The sequence below is a fragment of the Brachycentrus maculatus genome, unplaced genomic scaffold (genome assembly GCF_059751285.1).
Source record: "Brachycentrus maculatus isolate JH-2025_06_01 unplaced genomic scaffold, ASM5975128v1 h1tg000313l, whole genome shotgun sequence".
NCBI lineage: Eukaryota > Metazoa > Arthropoda > Insecta > Trichoptera > Brachycentridae > Brachycentrus > Brachycentrus maculatus.
This window is the reverse complement of record NW_028281063.1, coordinates 423,817-445,096: the sequence shown is the minus strand read 5'-3', so window position 1 is coordinate 445,096 and position 21,280 is coordinate 423,817. Positions and strand designations below refer to the sequence as shown.

At 32.3% G+C, this 21,280-nt stretch overlaps 1 protein-coding gene and 1 pseudogene across 1 annotated transcript; both read left to right on the top strand.

The window, feature by feature from the left end:
* Window positions 1-21,280, top strand: part of LOC148304534 (octopamine receptor beta-2R pseudogene) — a 168,339-nt pseudogene that overhangs the window by 112,205 nt on the left and 34,854 nt on the right.
* On the top strand, window positions 15,289-19,813 carry LOC148304535 (facilitated trehalose transporter Tret1-like). Its single transcript, XM_088268147.1, has 2 exons — window positions 15,289-15,380; window positions 16,604-19,813. Exons 1-2 carry the CDS (start codon window positions 15,311-15,313, stop codon window positions 17,971-17,973), a joined length of 1,440 nt encoding a protein of 479 aa, XP_088124273.1. The 5' UTR covers window positions 15,289-15,310; the 3' UTR covers window positions 17,974-19,813.

The window sequence follows — 21,280 nt, the reverse complement described above, 5'->3', positions numbered from 1 at the left end:
TAAGAGATTTTTAGTCAGTGAAATAGATAGCTGTTGCGAACTTATATGTACACTTTGGCTTGAGATTGATCTGTATATATAGGAGTTACAAAAAGTTGAGTTGTGTTGTTATCAATCATGGGTAGAATCATGGTGAATGTAGCATGAATACCCAGACTTCCTTATTCTTCTTCTTTCTTTATTGAGATGTCAAAAAAATGCAAATAGTTATATTTTTTTAATATTTATATTTTTCGTCCGCCTCCGTAGTGTAATGGTCAGCACGCTCGGCTACCGTTCTGGAGGTCCCGGGTTCGATTCCCAAGAGGGGTAAAATAAATATAAGTGATTTTTTCACTGTCATATTTATTCAATATTACCCTGGACTGATACCTGAAGCGGAGGGCTGATCACCTTTCCTTCATGTGTAAACGATCAAGATAACACTGCGTTTATATGACGCAGTGCCCTATGCACCATTGGGGTGCGGATAAGGGTTTTATTATTATTATTATTAATGGCACATTTTTTTTTAATTAATAATTTTTATGTATATGATGAAATAAAAAATCATAAAATTAATTAAATTCATAACTTGTTCGTTATTTCATGCGGAAGTTTGTATTTCATGGGTCGAATTCCTCCCAATCAATAAATGACGCCACCATATTTTAAAATTATTATTTTTCGGACGTTGAATTAACGAAGCCTATTATCCTTATTCAATAAATCAGTTTTAAGGACTCTTTGAGTTAAATTCAATAGAGTCCCAAAACAGCTACCTTGATCATTATAAAATAATAAATCTTATTACAAAGGTGGAAGATGAAAGGCATAGAAATTTGACATTTAACATAATAACGGCCTTTATTTTCATATAACGTATTAATACGAGTATAAAGTATTTCTTTACAACATTTTGAGTGCGTCAAAATAATTTTTCACAAATCTGGATTATCTCCAATTATTTTGAGTTATTTTTTGACATCTCATCATTTCATGTGAACAAGTATTTGGACGCACTCAAAATGTTATAAATAAATTAACTGGTCAAATTATAAGCTAAAAAAATAAAAATGAAAGTGATATTTTCTGGCGTTTCTCATGTGTGTGATTACAATCTAGGAATCGGAACTTACATACTAATAAAAGAGTTTTTGCTTATAAAAAGCTTATTTTCATCTCACCAACAGATGACTCTAGTGATGTTTAGTGATTCCTTAATAATGTTTCAAAATTGGTTCATATAGGAACATATATAGCACTCATAAGAATGTGAGTAGTGTGGTTGTCAAAAACGGGTAGAATTGGTGAATGCTACACGTGTGTAAATTGATAACTTAAACCAGCCTATGACGGTCGTCAGCCCCGTAAATGCCCAGACTTCCATATTCTTTTTTAATTAATGTTGTACTTAGTAAATACCACTATTTCTTAAAATCTACTGTGACACGTGTTTCGTGTGTTTGAAAATGATGCGGAATGCATCGAAACACGTGTCACAGTAGATTTTAAGAAAAAGTGGTATTTACTAAGTAAAACATTTATTAAAAATGGATAGATTTTACCACAAAGTGACTGCCGAATCAATTAATGAAATTCCATATTCTTCTTCATCTTTGATGAGAAATAATATATAGCATGTCAAAAAATAATATATAGAATTTTTATTCTCCGATATTATTACTAAATTACTCCATAGTATGACTTTTATAAATTGATTGGGCAGACACTCTGGAGTTTCATATATGTATGTTCTTCTTCTTGGCTCCATCCTAACTTATCTTCTTTTTAGACTGTTTGAGTCAGCTCTCCTCGTCTTCAGATTGTAGGTCCTCCTGTAATGGAAAACGTCACCTAGGCCATGTCTTCGAATCATGTTTTCTTCTTGTAGCATCCATGAATTTTTTGGTCTTCCTCTAGATGTCTTTCGAGAAAGATCCATGGCTATCGCCAGGTTTACAATATGTTCAGGTTCTCTACGTCCTATGTGCCCATACCATCGCAATTGCCTTTCGTTCACCTTACTATTAATGCCTGTTACAGCCAGGCTTAAACGAATGCGAAAACTCTTTATTTTGTAAACTTTATAAAATTAAATAACTTTGTTTTAACCACTTTTTTAAATTAATAGTACACTTTAACCTACCGGTTTCGACAAGAACCTTGTCATCATCAGGGTTTATTAAATTCTAAAACATTAAAATACTCATAGTTAATTATATTCCCTTTCCAAAAACTGTCCGCCTCCGTAGTGTAATGGTCAGCACGCTCGGCTACCGTTCTGGAGGTCCCGGGTTCGATTCTTAGGAGGGGTCAGATATATATAAGTGCTTTTTTCATTGTAATATTTATTCAATATTACCCTGGACTGGTACCTGAAGCGGAGGGCTGATCACCTTTCCTTCATGTGTAAACGATCAAGATAACACTGCGTTTATATGAAACAGTGCCCTATGCACCATTGGGGTGCGGATAAGGGTTTTATTATTATTATTATTACCAAAAACTTCCACATACTCCGCACACCTTATGAAAATATATTTTTGGTAAGGGAATGTAATTAACTATGAGTTTTTAAATGTTTTTAATGTTTGAGAATTTAATAAACCCTGATAATGACAAGGTTCTTGTTGAAACCGGTAGGTTAAAGTTTACTCATAATAAAAAAGTGGTTAGAAGAAAGTTGTTCAATTTCATAAATTTTATAAAATGTGCCACAAAGTATCTGCGAAAAACATTCAAGAAAATCTTTCTTTTGTCTCTAAGGGACAATCCTGTTGACCATCTAAGATAATTCAACAAATTGACTCTTAAAAAGAGATAATCCAGATTTATATACACATATTTGGACACACTCAAACTGTTGTAAATCTAAATAACTTACAAGTGCAGAAACTCTTATACTTCATTGAATTAGTTATTTTTAAAAGGATATTTTCAAACACCACTCATTTATTATCAAGCTTTGTCGAGCCAAATGTCCAAACCTGTCATATTATTGAAATATTCAGATTTCACGAAATTTCGCGGGCTGTTCTGTAACTTTCGTGGGTTATTATGTAACTTTCATAAATTGGCAACTCGCAAATAAACTTTCAGAATTAACAACATAGTTTTAATAAATTTAATTTATATATAAAATATATAAATAAAGGTCGTAAGACAAATAGTACTAAAAACTGAGGGTTTGGTTTGTGAAATATGTATTTAAAAAAGACGACACGCAATACATATAAATAAATACATATATATATAAATATATATATATATATATATATATATATATATATATATATATATATATATATATATATATATATATATATATATATATATATATATATTATATATATATATATATATATATATATATATATATATATATATATATATATACATGTATATATATGTATATTTATATATATATATATATATATATATATATATATATATATATATATATATATATATATATATATATATATATATAAATATATATATATATATATATATATATATATATATATATATATATATATATATATATATATATATATATATATATATATATATATATATATATATATATATATATATAAATCTCTCCTTCAGAGCATACGGGACCCAGTTTCCCTGCCGATGAACATAGCCCATAGCCTTAATTTTGAGGCGGTTTGAGGCAGTTGAAAGTGCCACGTGGGTGTTCGAGGCAGCGGGGAACAGGAAAACAAAAAAATCGAAAGGAATCTATTTAAATCACAGAGAAATATTAAATTTTTATAAACGGCAAGAACTAATTCAACCCCCTAATATATATATATATATATATATATATATATATATATATATATATATATATATATATATATATATATATATATATATATATATATATATATATATATATATATATATATATATATATATATATATATATATATATATATATATATATATATATATATATATATATATATATATATATATATATATATATATATATATATATATATATATATATATATATATATATATATATATATATATATATATATATATATATATATATATATATATATAAATGGATGCATAGAGTTGGCAAAATACGGAACGAAGGATGAAAGGGTGAATGCAGATGAAATGCGACCCCTCAGACGCATAGATATTCGAGTGGTGTAATAAGGATAAATGCAAGGTAAGCATTATCGCTAAAATTAAGAAAGTCGTGTTAAGATGGTTTCGATATGTGGAGCGAATGAACGAAGAAAGAAAATTAAAATAATTTCAAGCCACACTAATCTGTCTTTGCCAACAATCTTCGCCTCTTCCACATTCGTGCATCTCCTTATACGTACCCGGCGATTTTTCCGACCTTAGACCTGACCACTTGCAAGTACAGTGGAACCTCTCATAACGAGCACAATTCTTTCCATAATCTTACTCGTTAAGCGAAATACTTTTTGTTTTGACTAGAGCAGAAGTCCCAGCTCACAAGTGAATGTTGTGAAAAAGGGACTAGCCCTTCTCTGTTACATTTTCGTTTTGAGAGGTTGCACTGTATTTTAAATACTCGATCATGCCAAGTTTTCCTCTGTCTTTCTCATTACATATATCGTAGTCATACAGGAGAAAGTGACCAACTGCAGTTTTTACAAAAACGTGATTATTAACTATTTGACATCTTACTAGCTTAATAGTGCCCTGAAAAAAATCCCAGAGCGATTTTAAACTTGGAAGTATAATATTTTGACTTGTTAAAAATGACTAACTGCATTGATGTTTATTTTCTTTACAAGCCAAAGTGACCAAGTGACAGTTGGACATTATTGCTTGTTGTAACAATTTTCAACGCCATGAAGTTAGTTAAAGTTCTGTATGAAACATTTGACATTTAAATGTTTCTAGAGAAACAAAGTGACTAAATTCGAAGTCAAATGGCCAGTGGTCTGAATCTGCATTTTTTCCTAGATTTTTTACTGGAAAAAGTGACCGGACTGGAAAATTTTCTAAAATATTATTTACTCATTTCAATATTAGCAAACATCTTTTTTCACACAAAAATAATCACAATCGTGAATACATTATTTCTTTGTTTTTAATTGATGACAAAAGTGTAAAAACGGTTAAATGGTCCTCCTGAACATTTTACGTTTTGTCAGTTGGTCACTTTCTCCTGTACAACTACGATATATGGTATTAACGTCAGTAAATGTTATTTTGATCATTATCATACAAATGTGGCCTTAGTGAAATATTGATCCCAAATTTATTTTTAGAAATATAAATAACACAGTCTAACATATAGTAACTCGTTATTCGTCCATAATCGGTGGTATTTTTTTTATCATTATCCACATCAAAGGCCTTTTTATGAGTCATAATAATAAATTAAATTCGTGGGTTATTTTACCACGACTTGCGTCTTTTTTCCGATTGTTATCCGTGAATAAAATCCCGGGTATAAAATTATTGAGGTATTTGAACAAGAAACGTATTGCATGTTTGCGTTTCATCCGTTATTAATACCAATTAATACTACGAATTGCTTTAAAGGTCAATTATGATGTATATGTAAAGTTGCCCGCATATTAGCTCGACTCATGGCAGTATATTGAGATTAATACGTGAATAATAAACAACCCTAGGGTTGACCTTCCTTGCAGAGGCCGACGCGGGCGGCTGACGCTACTTCTGATGTTGAATTCTCTTAGTTGATTTGAAGAACATGCTTAAAATTAAAAAAAATTAAACATAGGTTTCTTGAATGTTTTTTGCAGATACTTTGTGGCTCATTTTATAAAACTAGTATTACTTCTTCTTCTTCTTCATCTTGTTGTAGGCCTTGTGACCTGTTTTTAAAAGGGATTAGCCTCCTGCGATGTCGATTCCCAGCTATCGACCCATCTCTTTGGTGGTGTGCTCGGGAGTCGTCTGTCATGGGGTTGGCCGTACAGTGCGATGTGGGGTAGTCTGGATGGTTCCATTCTCTTCACATGCGCATACCATTGTCTCCTTCATTGCCTTCCCCACCTAATAACATCTTTCATCTCGCATATTTCCCTGATCCTGGCGTTTCTTATTCTATCTCGAAGACTCTTGCCTGATATGCTTCTCAGAGTCTTCATTTCTGACACTCTAAGTGCGTTTTTTGTGGCAACGGTGTCCGTTCTACTTTCGTTTCCATACGTCATGAAGTATTACATTACACTAGTACACTTGTATTACATTAAGTATAAATACACTTTAAATATAAAGAATACAATAACAAATCAAATGATGAACTAAATTAAAACAAAAATTTTCAGAGGATTCTCCTTTTTTATTTTTTAACAAGCCCCACGTGTTTACAATAATTTAAGCTCTAAAAAACAAGTTATATTATAGTAACAATAAATAAAAGATATAAAATAATATAAAGATAGCAGAAAAAACAATATTAATATTAATTAACTGACATTATATGGAAGACATAAAATAAACTGTTCGGTCAACATTAATTAAATTATATTAAAATGTGGACTGAAAAAATGTATATATATATATATACATATATATATATATATATATATATATATATATATATATATATATATATATATATATATATATATATATATATATATATATTGCAAAAAGAGTTTCTGCTCAACATAAAGACTCTTTTCATCTCACCAATAGGTGTCTCTAGTGATTCAAGAATAATATTTCAAAATTGGTTCATATACATAGAACTTCCAAGAATTTGAGTAGTATGGTTTTCAATAATGGGTAGAATTGGTGAATGTTACACGTGTATTAAGTGATCACTTAAACCAGCCTATAACGATCGTCAGCCCTGTAAATTCTCAGACTTCTTCTATTCGTATTCTTTTTCATCTTTGATGAGATGTTAACAAATTATATATATAACGTGGTAATATCTTTCTTTGTAAATTGGGTGTAAATAATATGTAAAGTGGGTGTATAATTATAAAATAAACAATGTGTTGCTTTGTAATTAAAGTTTATTCTTAATTTATCTTTATAATAATTTTTATATCTATCTATCTATCTATCTATCTGATTCTGACAGTTAATAATATTATCGGAAGTCTTTTGTTTTATTCTGAGCGACGCATGCGACATCTGGTGGTAGAACTGTTTTGTGTAGGTACTATTTGGAGGTACTTAATAAAATGAATAGGTAGGTACCTAGTTATTTTATTACATATATACTTGTGTTGTTGTCAATCATAAATAAGTAGAAATGGTGAATGCTACACGTTTACAAGGTGATAACATAAACCGGTCGTAATAACATATAACATATAACAGGTCGTAATTTCTAATACCCAAGCTTCTATATACTTCTCCTTCCATATTGAGATGTCAATATAAAAACCAATATTTTTATTATTTTCTACGAAGCCTAACTGCCAAATGTATATTACTTACACATATAATGTGTTAGACATATTTTTTTCCATGCAGGAATGAATTTTACGAGAGCTCTTGGGAAAAGGTGTGAGCTGAGTGGAGATTGAGTGGAAGTAGTAGAGCGAAGGAAAGCAGCGCTAAGGGGAGCGGATAGGGGTGGTTTGAGATATTTCTACAACTCACTAAGGGTTGATTCTTACGAGCGCTGAATATTCCTATTACTAACATGGTAACTAACTAACCGTCCACTCTTTAAAAAAATCTGTGGCGTAGTTGGGTAGATGTAGTTCCATATTCTTCTTCATCTTTGATGAGATGTCAAAAAATAATATGAAAATAACTCCTGTAATTGGAGATAATCCAGATTTTGTGAACAGGTATTTGGACACACTCAAATTGTTGTAGTTGGGTAGACGCTCGACTGCGAAACTGGTGTCGCGGTTTCGATTCCCGCCAAGTGCAAAATAAATTCAAGAAAGATGTATTTTCATTTGGCCTGGGTGTTTGTGATGTATTTTTCACATTTGCCTTCCCTATCCTTACTATCCTACCTGCAGACAAGCCCCTAATAGAGGCTTTGAGGGTTATTCCTTTAAATAAATTTAAATAAATGACTAAATCACAACTTAAACAAAATGAGGAAATTCAACTAACAAATTAACTCATTTTTGACATCTCAACACAAATGAAGAAGTCTTGGCATTTACGGGGCTTACGACCGTCATATACTGGTTTATGTTATCGCTTTACACACGTGTGTCATTCATTAATTTTACCCATGATTGACAACCACACTACTCAAATTCTTGAAACTTCTTTTTATATTGATTATACACATATACACAGTTCGATACACAGTTCTTGAACTCGGTAGACATCACGAGACAAATCTATATATGTATATGATCATATTTCAAAGCATTGTACTTGAATCACTAGAAATTTTACGAGAGACATCTATTGGTGAGACGAAGAAGCTTTTTTATTGAGCAGAAACTTTTGTATTTATTTGTGAGGTCTGAATCCTGGATTTTTATCACATACAAGAGAAACGCAAGAAAATATCCTTTGCATTTTATTATTTTAGATTAAAATTTTACCAGATAATTTATTTACACAATAGTATAAAAAGTAACTTCTTTAATTGAAGATAAACCAAATTTGTGAACAAGTATTTGGACACACTCAAAATGTTGTAAGTTTCACTTCTATCACGTGTACGTGATACTTTTTTGTAAAAATTAATTTTATCCAATACCTATTTCTTTTATCCTTTTTTACTATAGGTTATCTAAAAAAATCTTAAGTGTTTTTTTTTTGGGAATTTTTGTACTCCAAAGATAGCAAGCATTCTTTGGCAATCTTTTGGGCATATCCGGCGGGTAAAGTAGGTGTCTCCTTCCGCTTCCCGTCTGCGACGGGCTTAATTTCCGGTGTAGGTGGCACTCTATGTATTTATTTCAGCGTGAATCTAATTCCTATCACCTTCATGAATTTTAGCTTTGTAACTTTCAGCAGTGTGTCGTAAGTCAAAATTTGTGACAGAGTGACGTTATCAGACGATCTACCGGGATCAGAAATGAACACAATTCAACTAATTTACATTTTGAGTGTGTCCAAATGCTTGTTCACGAATCTGGGGATAATTCCAATTGGGAGTCACATTATTTTTTGAAATCTAATCAAAGATGATGTAGATATGGAAGACTAGGTATTTACGCAGCTGACGACCGTCGTAGGCTGGTTTAAGTGATCACTTTACACATATGTAACATTCACCAATTCCACCCATGATTGACAACCACACTATTCAAATTCTTGGAACTTCTAGATACATTGATTAAACTCGATACAGAGTTCTTGAACTCGATAAACTACACGAGAGGCATCTATGGTGGGATGAGACAAGCTATTTATTGAGCTTTATTTCTTTCATTTGTATGTGAGGTCCAAATCCTGGACAATATTCACATACTCAAGAATCGCCAGAAAATACTATTTTAAATTTTTATTTTAGCTTATAATTTGGCCAGTTAATTTATGTACAATATTTTGAGTGTGTTTACAAATCTGGATTATATCCAATTAGGATTGAACTCCTGCAACAAAAATTTCCTGGCCGTGTTATTTCTCGAAGAGGTGATCACAGTTGGCCCCAAGATCTTGTGATTCAAACCTTGAGACTTTTTTCCTTGGGGCCACGTGAAAGATACGGTATATGCAAATGCTCTACAATCGATTGAAGACCTTGAAGATGGAATTCGTGAAATTATCATGTCATGGTAAATTTCATGAAAAGGATATGATGCTGCAGCCGTAGCCGTGGCGGCCATTTGGCTGATATCGTCTTCCATCGTTAATCGCATACTTTTCTCTTAACAATGCAATAAATATTCATTAATTTATCTTAAAATAAACCAGTTTTTTTCAAATATCAAAATGAAACCTCTTATTGGATAACCCTATACTTGTACAATGGTTTTTAAGCGAAAATTCGCAAGCATTTATTACAAAAGCCAATATAACTTCGAATTGAAATCAGCACGCCATTTTGTTCGAAAATTTTCAAACCGAATGGCGATGCGAACAAAACGTTGACACTTTAAACCTTTTAAATTATGTACACAAATTTGCATCTTTTAACGTACTAACCACGCATATTTACATAAAGTTACAACTTCCAAATATTCACAAGACAATTATATTATTTCATTAACGTAACTAAGTTTATTTTTGGTTATTGAATACAAATTTCAAAGCTCAGATTTTTATTTCATCTTCAAAATACAGAAAATAAATTCAAATATTGTATTTTATATCACAAAATAGTTTAAAAAGTAATATAATAATAGTAACGTTATTTTGTAACATCTCATCAAAGATAAAGAAGAATTTGGAAGTCTGGGCATTTACGGGACTGACGACCGTCATAGGCTGGTTTAAGTCATCACTTTACACACGTGTAACATTCACCAATTCTACCCATTATTGACAACCACACTACTCAAATTCTTGGAAGTTCTATATATATAAATATATATATATATATATATATATATATATATATATATATATATATATATATATATATATATATATATATATATATATATATATATATATATATGTGTGTGTATGAGCCAATTTAGAAACCTTATTCTTGAATCACAAGAACTTCACTAGAGACATCTATTGGTGTGATGTAAAGAAGCTTTATTAAGCAGAAACTTTTATATTAGTATGTGAGGTCCGAATCCTGGATTATAATCACACTCATGAGAAACGCCAGAAATTACGATTTTCATTTTTATTATTTGGTTTATAATTAAACTTAATTATTAAGTGATTACTTAAACCAGCCTATGACGGTCGTCAGCCCCATAAATGCCCAGACTTTCATATTCTTCTTCATCTTTGATGAGATGTTACAAAATAATAAGAAAATAACTCCTGTAATTGGAGATAATCCAGATTTTGTAAACAAGTATTTGGACACACTCAAAATGTTGTTAATAGTAATGTTATTTTATTAACACAACTAAGTTTAATTTTATTTATTAAATACAAATCTCTTACCTCAGATTTTTATCTCATCTTCAAAATACAGAGAATATATTTATGTATTGTATTTTATATCACAAAATTATGTCAACAGTGATGTAAGAAGTGTCTCTTCCTTACATAAATCTATGTGTAGTTAAAAAATTAATACATAAATTTAAGCAACTCTTTTGTCCCATATCAAGAAGCCACTTTTTTACTTCTTTCTTTACATTATTTTACATATTTTGTAAAATTCTTCACCAGAAAAACTGTGAACATTGTTAGAGTCAAAATTTTCCCTTTTAACAACTAAATAAAATCCAAAAAACCCTTTTACAACATTTTGAGTGTGTCCAAATACTTGTTCACAAAATCTGGATTATCTCCAATTACAGGAGTTATTTTCATATTATTTTTTGACATCTCATCAAAGATGAAGAAGAATATGGAAGTCTGGGCATTTACGGGGCTTACGACCGTCATAGGCTGGTTTAAGTGATCACTTTACACACGTGTAACATTCACCAATTCTACCCATTATTGACAACCACACTACTCAAATTCTTGGAAGTTCTATATATATGAACCAATTTAGAAACCTTGTTCATGAATCACTAGAACTTCACTAGGGACATCATTTCACTAGAGACATTTAATAAAAAGCTTCTTTACATCTCACCAATAGATGTCTCTAGTGAAGTTCTAGTGATTCATGAACAAGGTTTCTAAATTGGTTCATATATATAGAACTTCCAAGAATTTGAGTAGTGTGGTTGTCAATAATGGGTAGAATTGGTGAATGTTACACGTGTGTAAAGTGATCACTTAAACCAGCCTATGACGGTCGTAAGCCCCGTAAATGCCCAGACTTCCATATTCTTCTTCATCTTTGATGAGATGTCAAAAAATAATATGAAAACCCTTTTATTTGAAGAAAGAATCATTTCTTTCTGAAAAGAATGTTATATACTTTTGAACATTGCTAATACCGTCAGAGTACTTTGAAGATTTGAACCAAAAAACGTAACGATTTAAAAACCTTTGGGGATAAATATATTTACCGGTTGTTCGAAAATATTTCCCTCCCTTCCCTTCCCAGTAGATTCGGTTTAATGTGTCGGAACTCTATCGCCTTAAAATAATGATATTTCTTCTTTTTTATTACTTACTAGCTTTGCTCAGTCACGCGTTGCTGTGACTCAGTCCGGTCGAATGGAAAGGAAAGAAAATAAAAGGGTAGGTATTTCTGATGTTTACATTTTTACATCTCAACATAGATGGATGTCTTGATATTACAGGGCTTATGACCCGCCATAGGCTGGTTAAGTGATCAAATTTGGGTGTGACAATTTTTTTTCACAAATACAGGAATTTCCCCACTGCTGGAATATTAATAAAGTATGGTATAGAAAAGTTTTTTTTTTTATTATAAAATATTTTTTTACATATAATATTATTCCAAAATTTTCTATTAGTTTTTTTTTGTTATACTTTTCATGTGTTGTTGCAAAACTAACTAACTAACCATCACGCCGCTTCACCACAGGGGTAGGCAGAGAGAATAGAGCGCCACACCACTCTGTCCTTGCAAACATTATTCGCCTCTTCCACGTTCATGCATCTCCTCATACATACCCGCCGATTGTTACGACTCCTAACCTGACCACTTTCAAGTATGTGGCATACCTGATCGTGCCATGTTTTTCTCGGTCTTCCTCTGCTTGTTACAAAACATTTTTTATATTTTTATCTTATCGTTAAATAGGCATATAACTAACAAGCTAACTAAATAACCATCACACCACTTCCACGCAGGGGTAGGCAGAGAGAATAGAACACCACACTAATCTGTCTCTGCAAACATTCTTCGCCTCTTCCACGGTCATGCATCTCTTCATACATACCCGCCTATTCGACTTCTAGCCTAACCGCTTTCAAGTATTTAGGATACCTGATTATTCCAAGTTTTTTTCGGTCTTCTTCTGCACCTTTTTCCAACTACATTCGCCTCATAATTTTGTTTTAACATTCTTTCTTCAGTCATTTGTTCCACACGTCCAAACATCGTCCCAACACACCATACTTAATTTTATCGATAATGTTTATCTCAGCCTTGCATTCCTGCCTTATTTCACCATTCGAACATCTATCATACATCGTTCTGCCGCACGTATTTCTAATGTGTAGATTTTGACATCTCAACATAGATGAAGAAGAATATGGAAATCTGGGTATTTACAGCGCTTCTGACCTATTCTGGCTTGTTTAGTCTTGTTAAATCATATTTGAGTGTGTCCAAACTTTTGTTCACAAATACTAAAAAAAAATCCCACTCATTCTTATTTAAATGGAGTGAATGAACTGGCATGAATGGATGACGTTTTGTTTTTAGGAAATATGAATGATTGATGTTATTTAAATTTGATTAAAATTGACCTTGGCAATGTTATACAGTCATTAAATTATAACTGTAATAAATAAATATTATATTTTCCTTATTTGAGCAATGGTTAGTCTGTCTCCGTAGTCTAGTGGATAACACATTTGACATAAAATAAACTAAATAACCAATCATCACGCCGGTTCACCGCAGGGGTAGGCAGAGAGAATATAACGGCATACCAATCTGTCTTTACAAACAAAAATTTCTTGAATGTAAAAATAATCCGGTTTTCGGATCTTGCATACACGCAAATAAAAGGTTCTCTGCGTAATAAAAGCTTTTCTCAATCCACCATAGATTACTGTTGGGAACTCGTATATACTGTGCCATGAGTTTTGATAACGGGAATTTATCATCCTGTCTCTTTTTATATCCAAATTGGTGTAGGTACATATTTATATGGAAGTATAAAAAAAAACTGATGAAGAATATGAATATTCACAGCATTTTGAGTGTGTCCAAATATTTGTTTCCAAATACTTTTTATCTCACCAATAGATGTCTCTTGTGACGTTTAGTGATTCAAGTACAATATTTCAAAATTGGTTCATATATATAGAACTTCCAAGAATTTGAGTAGTGTGGTTGTCAGTTATGGGTAGAATGGTGAATGTTGGACGTGTGTAAAGTGATCACTTAACCAACATATGGTCGGTCACAAACCCTGTAAACATCCAGACTTCGCTGCGTTGTCAAAGTGTAAATATATATCCTAAATGAAGAAAACCAAGATTTGTGAACAAGTATTTGGACACACTCAAAATATTTTTAATAAATGAACTGGTCAAATTATAAGCTAAAATAAAAAATAAAAATGGTATTTTCTCGCGTTTCTCGAGTCTTCTTCTCCGTCTTATTCCTCATTGCTGAGGGTTGTGACCCTTGCAGACGCAATGACTCTGCTCCAGTTTCTCGAGTATGTGAATATAATCCACTTCACATACAAATGAAAGAGTTTAAGCTCAATAAAAAGATTGTCTTAGGTCACACTCAAAATGCTGTGAATATTTTTTAGTACGAAGAGAAAAATACTTCATTAAATATTTTTTTAAATATAATAAAGTGTTAAGGACTTATTATAACATAATTTAAATGTAACTTTGTTTTAAAATCACTATAAATTAATTATAGTGATTAAAAAAAAATAATTATAAAATAGAAAAACACAAAGTTAGTGTTTCAAATATAAATTATGTTAAGGACTATATTATTTATTGATTCGGCAATAACTTTGTGGAATGACATGATTATTTTTATTTTTTTAACACTTGAATAATCCACTTAATTGAGTTTTATTTTTATTTACGACTAGTTTCGAAAACGACAATTGTTTTCATCTTCTGGTACAAATTAAAACAATTTAATTACCATTTTACAAATTAATTTGTACCAGAAGATGAAAACAATTGTCGTTTTCGAAACAAGTCGTAAATAAAAATAAAATTCAATTAAGTAGATTATTCAAGTGTTATAAAAATAAAAATGTTTAGACTTGTTCGTGAAAAAAAATACGATTACTTTAAAGTGGTTCCCAGTGCTAAAAAGTTAGGGCACCTCTGGCCCATGAAGATAAATTGTTATTATTACATCTTTTGTTAGTATTGGGTTATTATGCCGCGTTTTGATGAAACGTAGCCTTCAGAAAATTCATTCTTGAACCAAAGCGATCAAGGAAAACAGAAAAATGATTATTTTTTTAATGTATTTTTCTATACTGCTCTAGACACCATATTGTAATTGGAGCATAGATGTACAGTATTATCTCTCATTACAAGTAATTGAACTGAAAATATCCAATTAAATAAGTAGTCTTATCTGTCTAATGATAAGGTATCACGAAATAATAAAATGTTATTTTATTTTATTAATGTTTATTGTTTTTGTAAAATTTTATAAAATAATATTTTTGTTGTGATTAGACGTGCGATGGTGACTGAGGAACAAACAGTTTTTAAACGAAATAAAACATTACCTCAAATCGTTTCAGCAATATGCTGTAAGTATTTTTTTAAATTTATTTGTATAATAAATTTTAATTATCTTTTCATCAATTGATTCGGCAGTCACTTTGTGGTAAAATCTATCCATTTTTAATAAACGTTTTACGAAGTAAATACCACTATTTCTTAAAATTAGTGTGACACGTTCGATGCGTTCCGGTGTTTGAAAATAATGCGGAATGCATCGAAACACGTGTCACAGTATATTTTAAGAAATAGTGGTATTTACTAAGTAAAACATAAATTAAAAAACTAAATTAACTTTTTAAGAATTGTCCTTAAAATTTGTCATTTCTTCTTTCTTTCCTTCTTTCTCTTCTTCTTCTTGGTGTATGCTTGTGACCTGTGCTTGATTATTAAGGGATTAATTAGCCTTATGCGACGTCGATTCCCAGCTGTCGATCCATCTCTTTGTCGTCTACCTTGGGGTTGGCAGTAAATGCAATTTGAGTCTGGATGGTTCCATTCTCCTCACATGCGCATACCATTGTCTCCTTCGTTGCCTTCCCCACATACGATATATATTGGTTCTCGCATGTTTCCCTTATCCTGGTGTTCCTTATTCTATCTCGTAGACTCTTGCCAGATATCGCTCACTCCTTTCAACAACGTCATATATCAAAAATCGTCAATTTTCAGTTGTGCGTGTTTTCGGAATGCCCGGAAAATGTACTATATCCCAGCAAAAGCAGCATATTTTTAACTCAATATTTACCCGCTACAGGGCAGAAAGCGTTGTTTTTGCATTTTTAGAAAAGGTATTGTTTAATTATTTTTTAAAATTTTTTTCAAATGGAGAAAAAACCATCAGGTTTTACCTAAAAAGATATGTTGCACAGTAAAAAGCTCAATAAATGTCTTGATATTTATTTTTAATACATTTTATTACATTATTAAACTTTAAAAACGATCTCCTGAAAATTTTCGTTTTTTGTGACGTTGTTGAAAGGAGTGAGCGATACATTACATACTTAAAATCACGGGTATTTAAACAACAATTTTTGGTGATTTTAATGACCAAATCATTTAATCGTACGTTTTAGGGAAACTTTCAGTCGGGCTAACACCTGTATGGTTGTCAGAAATTCTTATAAACTCTAGATTCACTATTTTTATATTCGCATGATTCAATTACATTTATTATAAACTTTACTATAGGTACTATGTAATGCAAAAGCACCATTTTTGTGGATTTAATGACCGAAAACTTCAATTGTAGGTTTCTGGGGAGAGTTTTCTGTCGGACTAACGCTAGGATGGTTATCTCCAGCTCTGGCCAAGCTCCAGTCGAGTGATTCTCCAATACCAACCACAGCATCTCAAGGGTCCACCATAGCTTCAGCAATGGTAGTCGGGGGTGTGATCGGCCCGTTCCTTTACATTTGGAAAGTGGACATCCTCGGAAGAAGATGGATGGCGTTGTTTGGATCAATGTCTATGATCATCGTTTGGCTGATAATGATATTGGCCACTGAAGTTTACCATTTTTACATCGCGAGGGTCTTTGTAGGCCTCGGAGTAAGCTACATATTTGGTCTTGTCCCAACATACTTCGGAGAGATGACCGAAACTCATTTAAGAAGCGTATTTGGAGTGGCTTCTGTTATTGCAATGAGTTCAGCAGTCATTTTTCAGTACGCTTTGGGTCCATATGTGTCCCTTCTTACTCTCAATTGTATCAACATTACGTTTCCGATAATGATGTTTATCAGTACATTTTGGATGATAGAGTCGCCTTATTTTTTAGTCAGACAAGGAAAAGATGAAGATGCACTAATAGCGTTATTGCGCTTACGGGGACAAACTGATCCAGCAAACGTTACTGATGAAATGAAAAAAATCAAGGATTTCGTGGATGAAAGTCCTAAAAGACCCTTTAACGAAGTGTTGAAAGAGTTGGGATTGAGAAGTAACATCAAAGCTTTTATGATTATTACCTTTTTGATGATAGGCCAGCAATTCAATGGGACAGCCTCTCTTAAAACATTCTTTCACATCGTCATTGAAGAAACTGGTACGTCGATGGATCCTGATTTAACAGTTTTGGTTTTGGAAATCATAGCTCTTTTTGCTACGATCACGTCCATATTCACTGTTGAAGTTCTTGGAAGACGATCGATATTTTTCATAACATCTGCTGGATGCTTTTTTGGATGTTTTTTGTCGGGTTTGTATTTCATTCTTAAAAACAAAGAAGTGCTGGGAACTGATTCTTCGTGGGTTGCTATTGTTGGGTTTTTGCTTCTGGAATTGTTCGATGGCGTTGGTGGTACTGCTATACCCAACATTATTGCAAGTGAAATGAGCACAGCTAGTATAAGACCATGGGTCAGCGCGTATATGGTCATATGTATGTCAATTTTCAATGCGGCTAGCTCCAAGATATTCCAGGTCATGAACGATGACTTGGGGTATCAGTATGGTTTTTGGACTTTCGGTGCTATATCAATTATCATCATGATTATTATATATTTTATTTTACCAGAAACTAAAGGGAAAAACTTGCAAGAGATTCAAGACATCCTCTCATACCACAAAACGAGAAAACCTGCCACAGGAAATATTCGTGAAACACAGATAGCGTTATAATTTTTTTCAGGTTAGGACAAAATTGTAAAAATAATACCATATTCAAGAAATAAGAGTAGATTATATTTATCAATGTAATAAGTGTGTCAAAATCTTTGTCCACAAATCTGGGTTTGTCCACTTAGGAGTTATTTATACTCGTATATTGATATCTCAACCAAATACATATGTTGACGTTAATCAGGAATGTCGATAAAATTAAGAAAAGTGCGTCGAGAGAGTTTGGTAATGTGGAACGAATGCGTAAGGAAAGATCGGTAAAACAAATTTATGAGGCGAATGTAGTTGGAAAAGGAAGCAGAAAAAGACCAAGAAAAACTTGGCACGATCAGGTGAATCAAATACTTGAAAGCGGTCAGGTTAGGATTCGAAATAATCGGCAAATATAATCGTACGGGGAGATGCATGAATGTGGAAGAGGCGAAGAATGTTTGAAAAGACAGGGTGGTATCACGTTCTGTTTTTTTAGCTTCCATATGCGGAGAAGCGACGTGACGGTTAGTTAGTTATATCTTAACAAAGATGATGATGAATATGGAAGTCTGGATATTTACAACATATCGACACTTGAGAGATGTAATTTCTAAATTTTGATGTATTTATGTTAAGATTTTTGTCGATGTGTCAACATAAATGAAGGCTATAAATGTCTGGGCATTTACAGAGCTTACGACCTGTCAAAGTCTGGATTAAGTAACCGCTTTATACACGTGCAACATTCACCAATCTACCGATTATTGACAACTACACGACTCAAATTTCGGAAGTTGTATTTATGTTTCCATTGACACCATCTTTCATATGCTAGTTGTCGGCACCATCTGTGGCCGAGTTCAAAATATATTTTTTATATCAGAGACCTTTATGAAATGTATGTAACATTCTTCCCGAATTATTTGACGTACTAGGAGACGCCTAAAATTATTATTTTCAGTTTTTATTAATGTAATTCACTTACAAACTTACCATCACACTGCTTTGCCGTGGGGGTAGGCAGAGAGAATAGAACGTTAATTTTTAATGTTAATTAGAAACCTTCCCGAATTATTTTGCATTTAAAGCACTGCAAATGTGCCTGTATGGAATGCACGCCACTGCTTTTTACAAAATGAAGTGATCTTCGATATTTAATCGATTGATATCGATCTCCTCGATAATGTTCATTCAATCCATCATAATTGTCATAATTTTTTTAATTAAAATAGTATAATAATATCTGATGCTTAATTGGGTCATAAATGATAATTGATTTTAAACAAAAGTTGTTGTCAGCTCGAAACACAGAAAAGCAGTTTATGGAAAATGGAATTTTAAAAAAAATCTAATATTGTGAGATTCATATGCAGCATCTGACGTTTGTTTTATTGTTTGGCTTATTTAATTTAATCTAGGTAAAATAACTTCATGTTGAGCAACAACTGTCTATGTTGGGCAAAACTGTCCATGTTGGGCAACAACTACTTATGTTGGACAACAGCTGTTCATGTTAAACTACAACTGTCCATGTTGGGTAACAACTGTTCATGTTGAGCAACATCTGCCTATATTGGGCGACAACTGACTATGTTGGACAGCAACTCATAATGTTGGTCAACAACTGACTATGTTGGACAACGTATGTCAATGTGGCCAACAACTCTCCATTTTGGGAAACAACTCTTCGTGTTAGGCAACAACTATCCATGTTGAACAACAACTGTTTATATTGAGCAACAACTTTCTATGTTGGGCAACAATTATGCATGCTGGGCATCAACTGTGTATGTTTATGTTTATGTTTGTATTTATTAGAGGCGAATGTGTAAAATTAAATAAATACAGTATATTACAAAATAAAAATTTGTTTTAAAAACAAAATATTTCGAGAGTATATGGCCAAAGACATATTACACAAGCAAGTACGAATACGGATATGCAACTCCAAACGCCTATTACTGCTGTTCTCGTTTTTCTTTCTAACGAAGACCACCTGGATGACCTCCAAAACAAGGACAGCTAGCAATTTACGTCACAAGAGATGGATAATGGAATAGACAGATCTTTAAGAAGGAAGAAGAAGAAGGAATTTGTATTTTCCAGAAAGTAATGTTAAGCTTTCCGACACGTTAACTATGCTACGGTATTCATGGTCGAGTCTCAGGCATGAGTGGGTTAACCTTTCCATTTCTGGTCATCCAAAAATAACACGTGATCCGAAGGGGGGTACCAAAAGATCCCAGATCATATTTGTATGGAAATCGTAGTACGCAGCTCGCAGCAAGTATCAACTAGCCGACAACTGAGTCATAGGAACACCACGTCTGTGCCAACGCGCCGTCATGCGGTGACTGAGTGCGATTAGCAAGACATTACATCAAACGAAAGCCGAGAAGTTTTTTTTTTAATTAAGATAAATATTTATGTTTTCATTATTTACACAAATAATTCAATTACAAACTATTTCTGTGAGCTTGAGCGGCTTATTATTAGATAAAGGTATCAAATTGTGGTAGACTGTTTTCGAACCGAGAAACTCTGACTTAAGAGTCCGCGACACTAACCACGGGACCACAACCCGACACTCAATAGTTTAGTTGTCTCGATCTCTCGTTATAATAGTACCACATTTAATAGATTGAAAGAAATTACATGTCGCTAGTAGAGAAAAAAACTTCGTGCTGATTTATAAGTACGCATATAGATCTCGCGGCACCAACCGAGTGTGTTTTTTTTCATTTTGAAAACAAAGTAAAAAACAACGCACTAAGAGTGTCAGAAATGAAGACTCTAAGGAGCATATATGGCAACGAGATAGAATAAGGAACACTAGGATAAGAAAAATATGTGAGATTGAAGATGTCATTAGGTGGGGAAGACAACGAAGAAGACAATGGTATGCGCATGTGAGGAGAATGGAACCATTCAGACTCCCCAATCTGCAAAGCCAACGCCAAGGTAAACCACCAAAGAGATGGATTGACAGCTAGGAATCGACATCGTAGGGATTAGCCTTCCCTCTTAAAAAATTGCAACAAGACCAACACCAAGAAGAACAAAAAGAATATTTTAAAACACTTTGAAACGATTTGAAATTATAAAAAATTTACAACGTAAAAATTATCCATACTATTATTTTATAGATTACAAAAAAATGGAGTAAGTAGCTCTTATAATAATAAAATTATTGAATTCAAATTTATTTTTGGGGGATTTAAATCCCCCTGTTAGATCTGACTAGGTTTAAAAAAGGTCGGATAATAATATTCCTAGCACGATTGATAAACATGGGAAAGATATAAATGATGCGATTTCAATCGTATAATGCACG

What these genes read in the sequence shown, in the direction of transcription:
- LOC148304535 (XM_088268147.1), top strand. Translation starts at nt 15,311, where the DNA reads ATGGTGACTGAGGAACAAACAGTTTTTAAACGAAATAAAACATTACCT. An exon ending in AATCGTTTCAGCAATATGCT is followed by an intron (nt 15,381 to 16,603) that starts GTAAGTATTTTT and finishes CTTCAATTGTAG; the next exon opens with GTTTCTGGGGAGAGTTTTCT.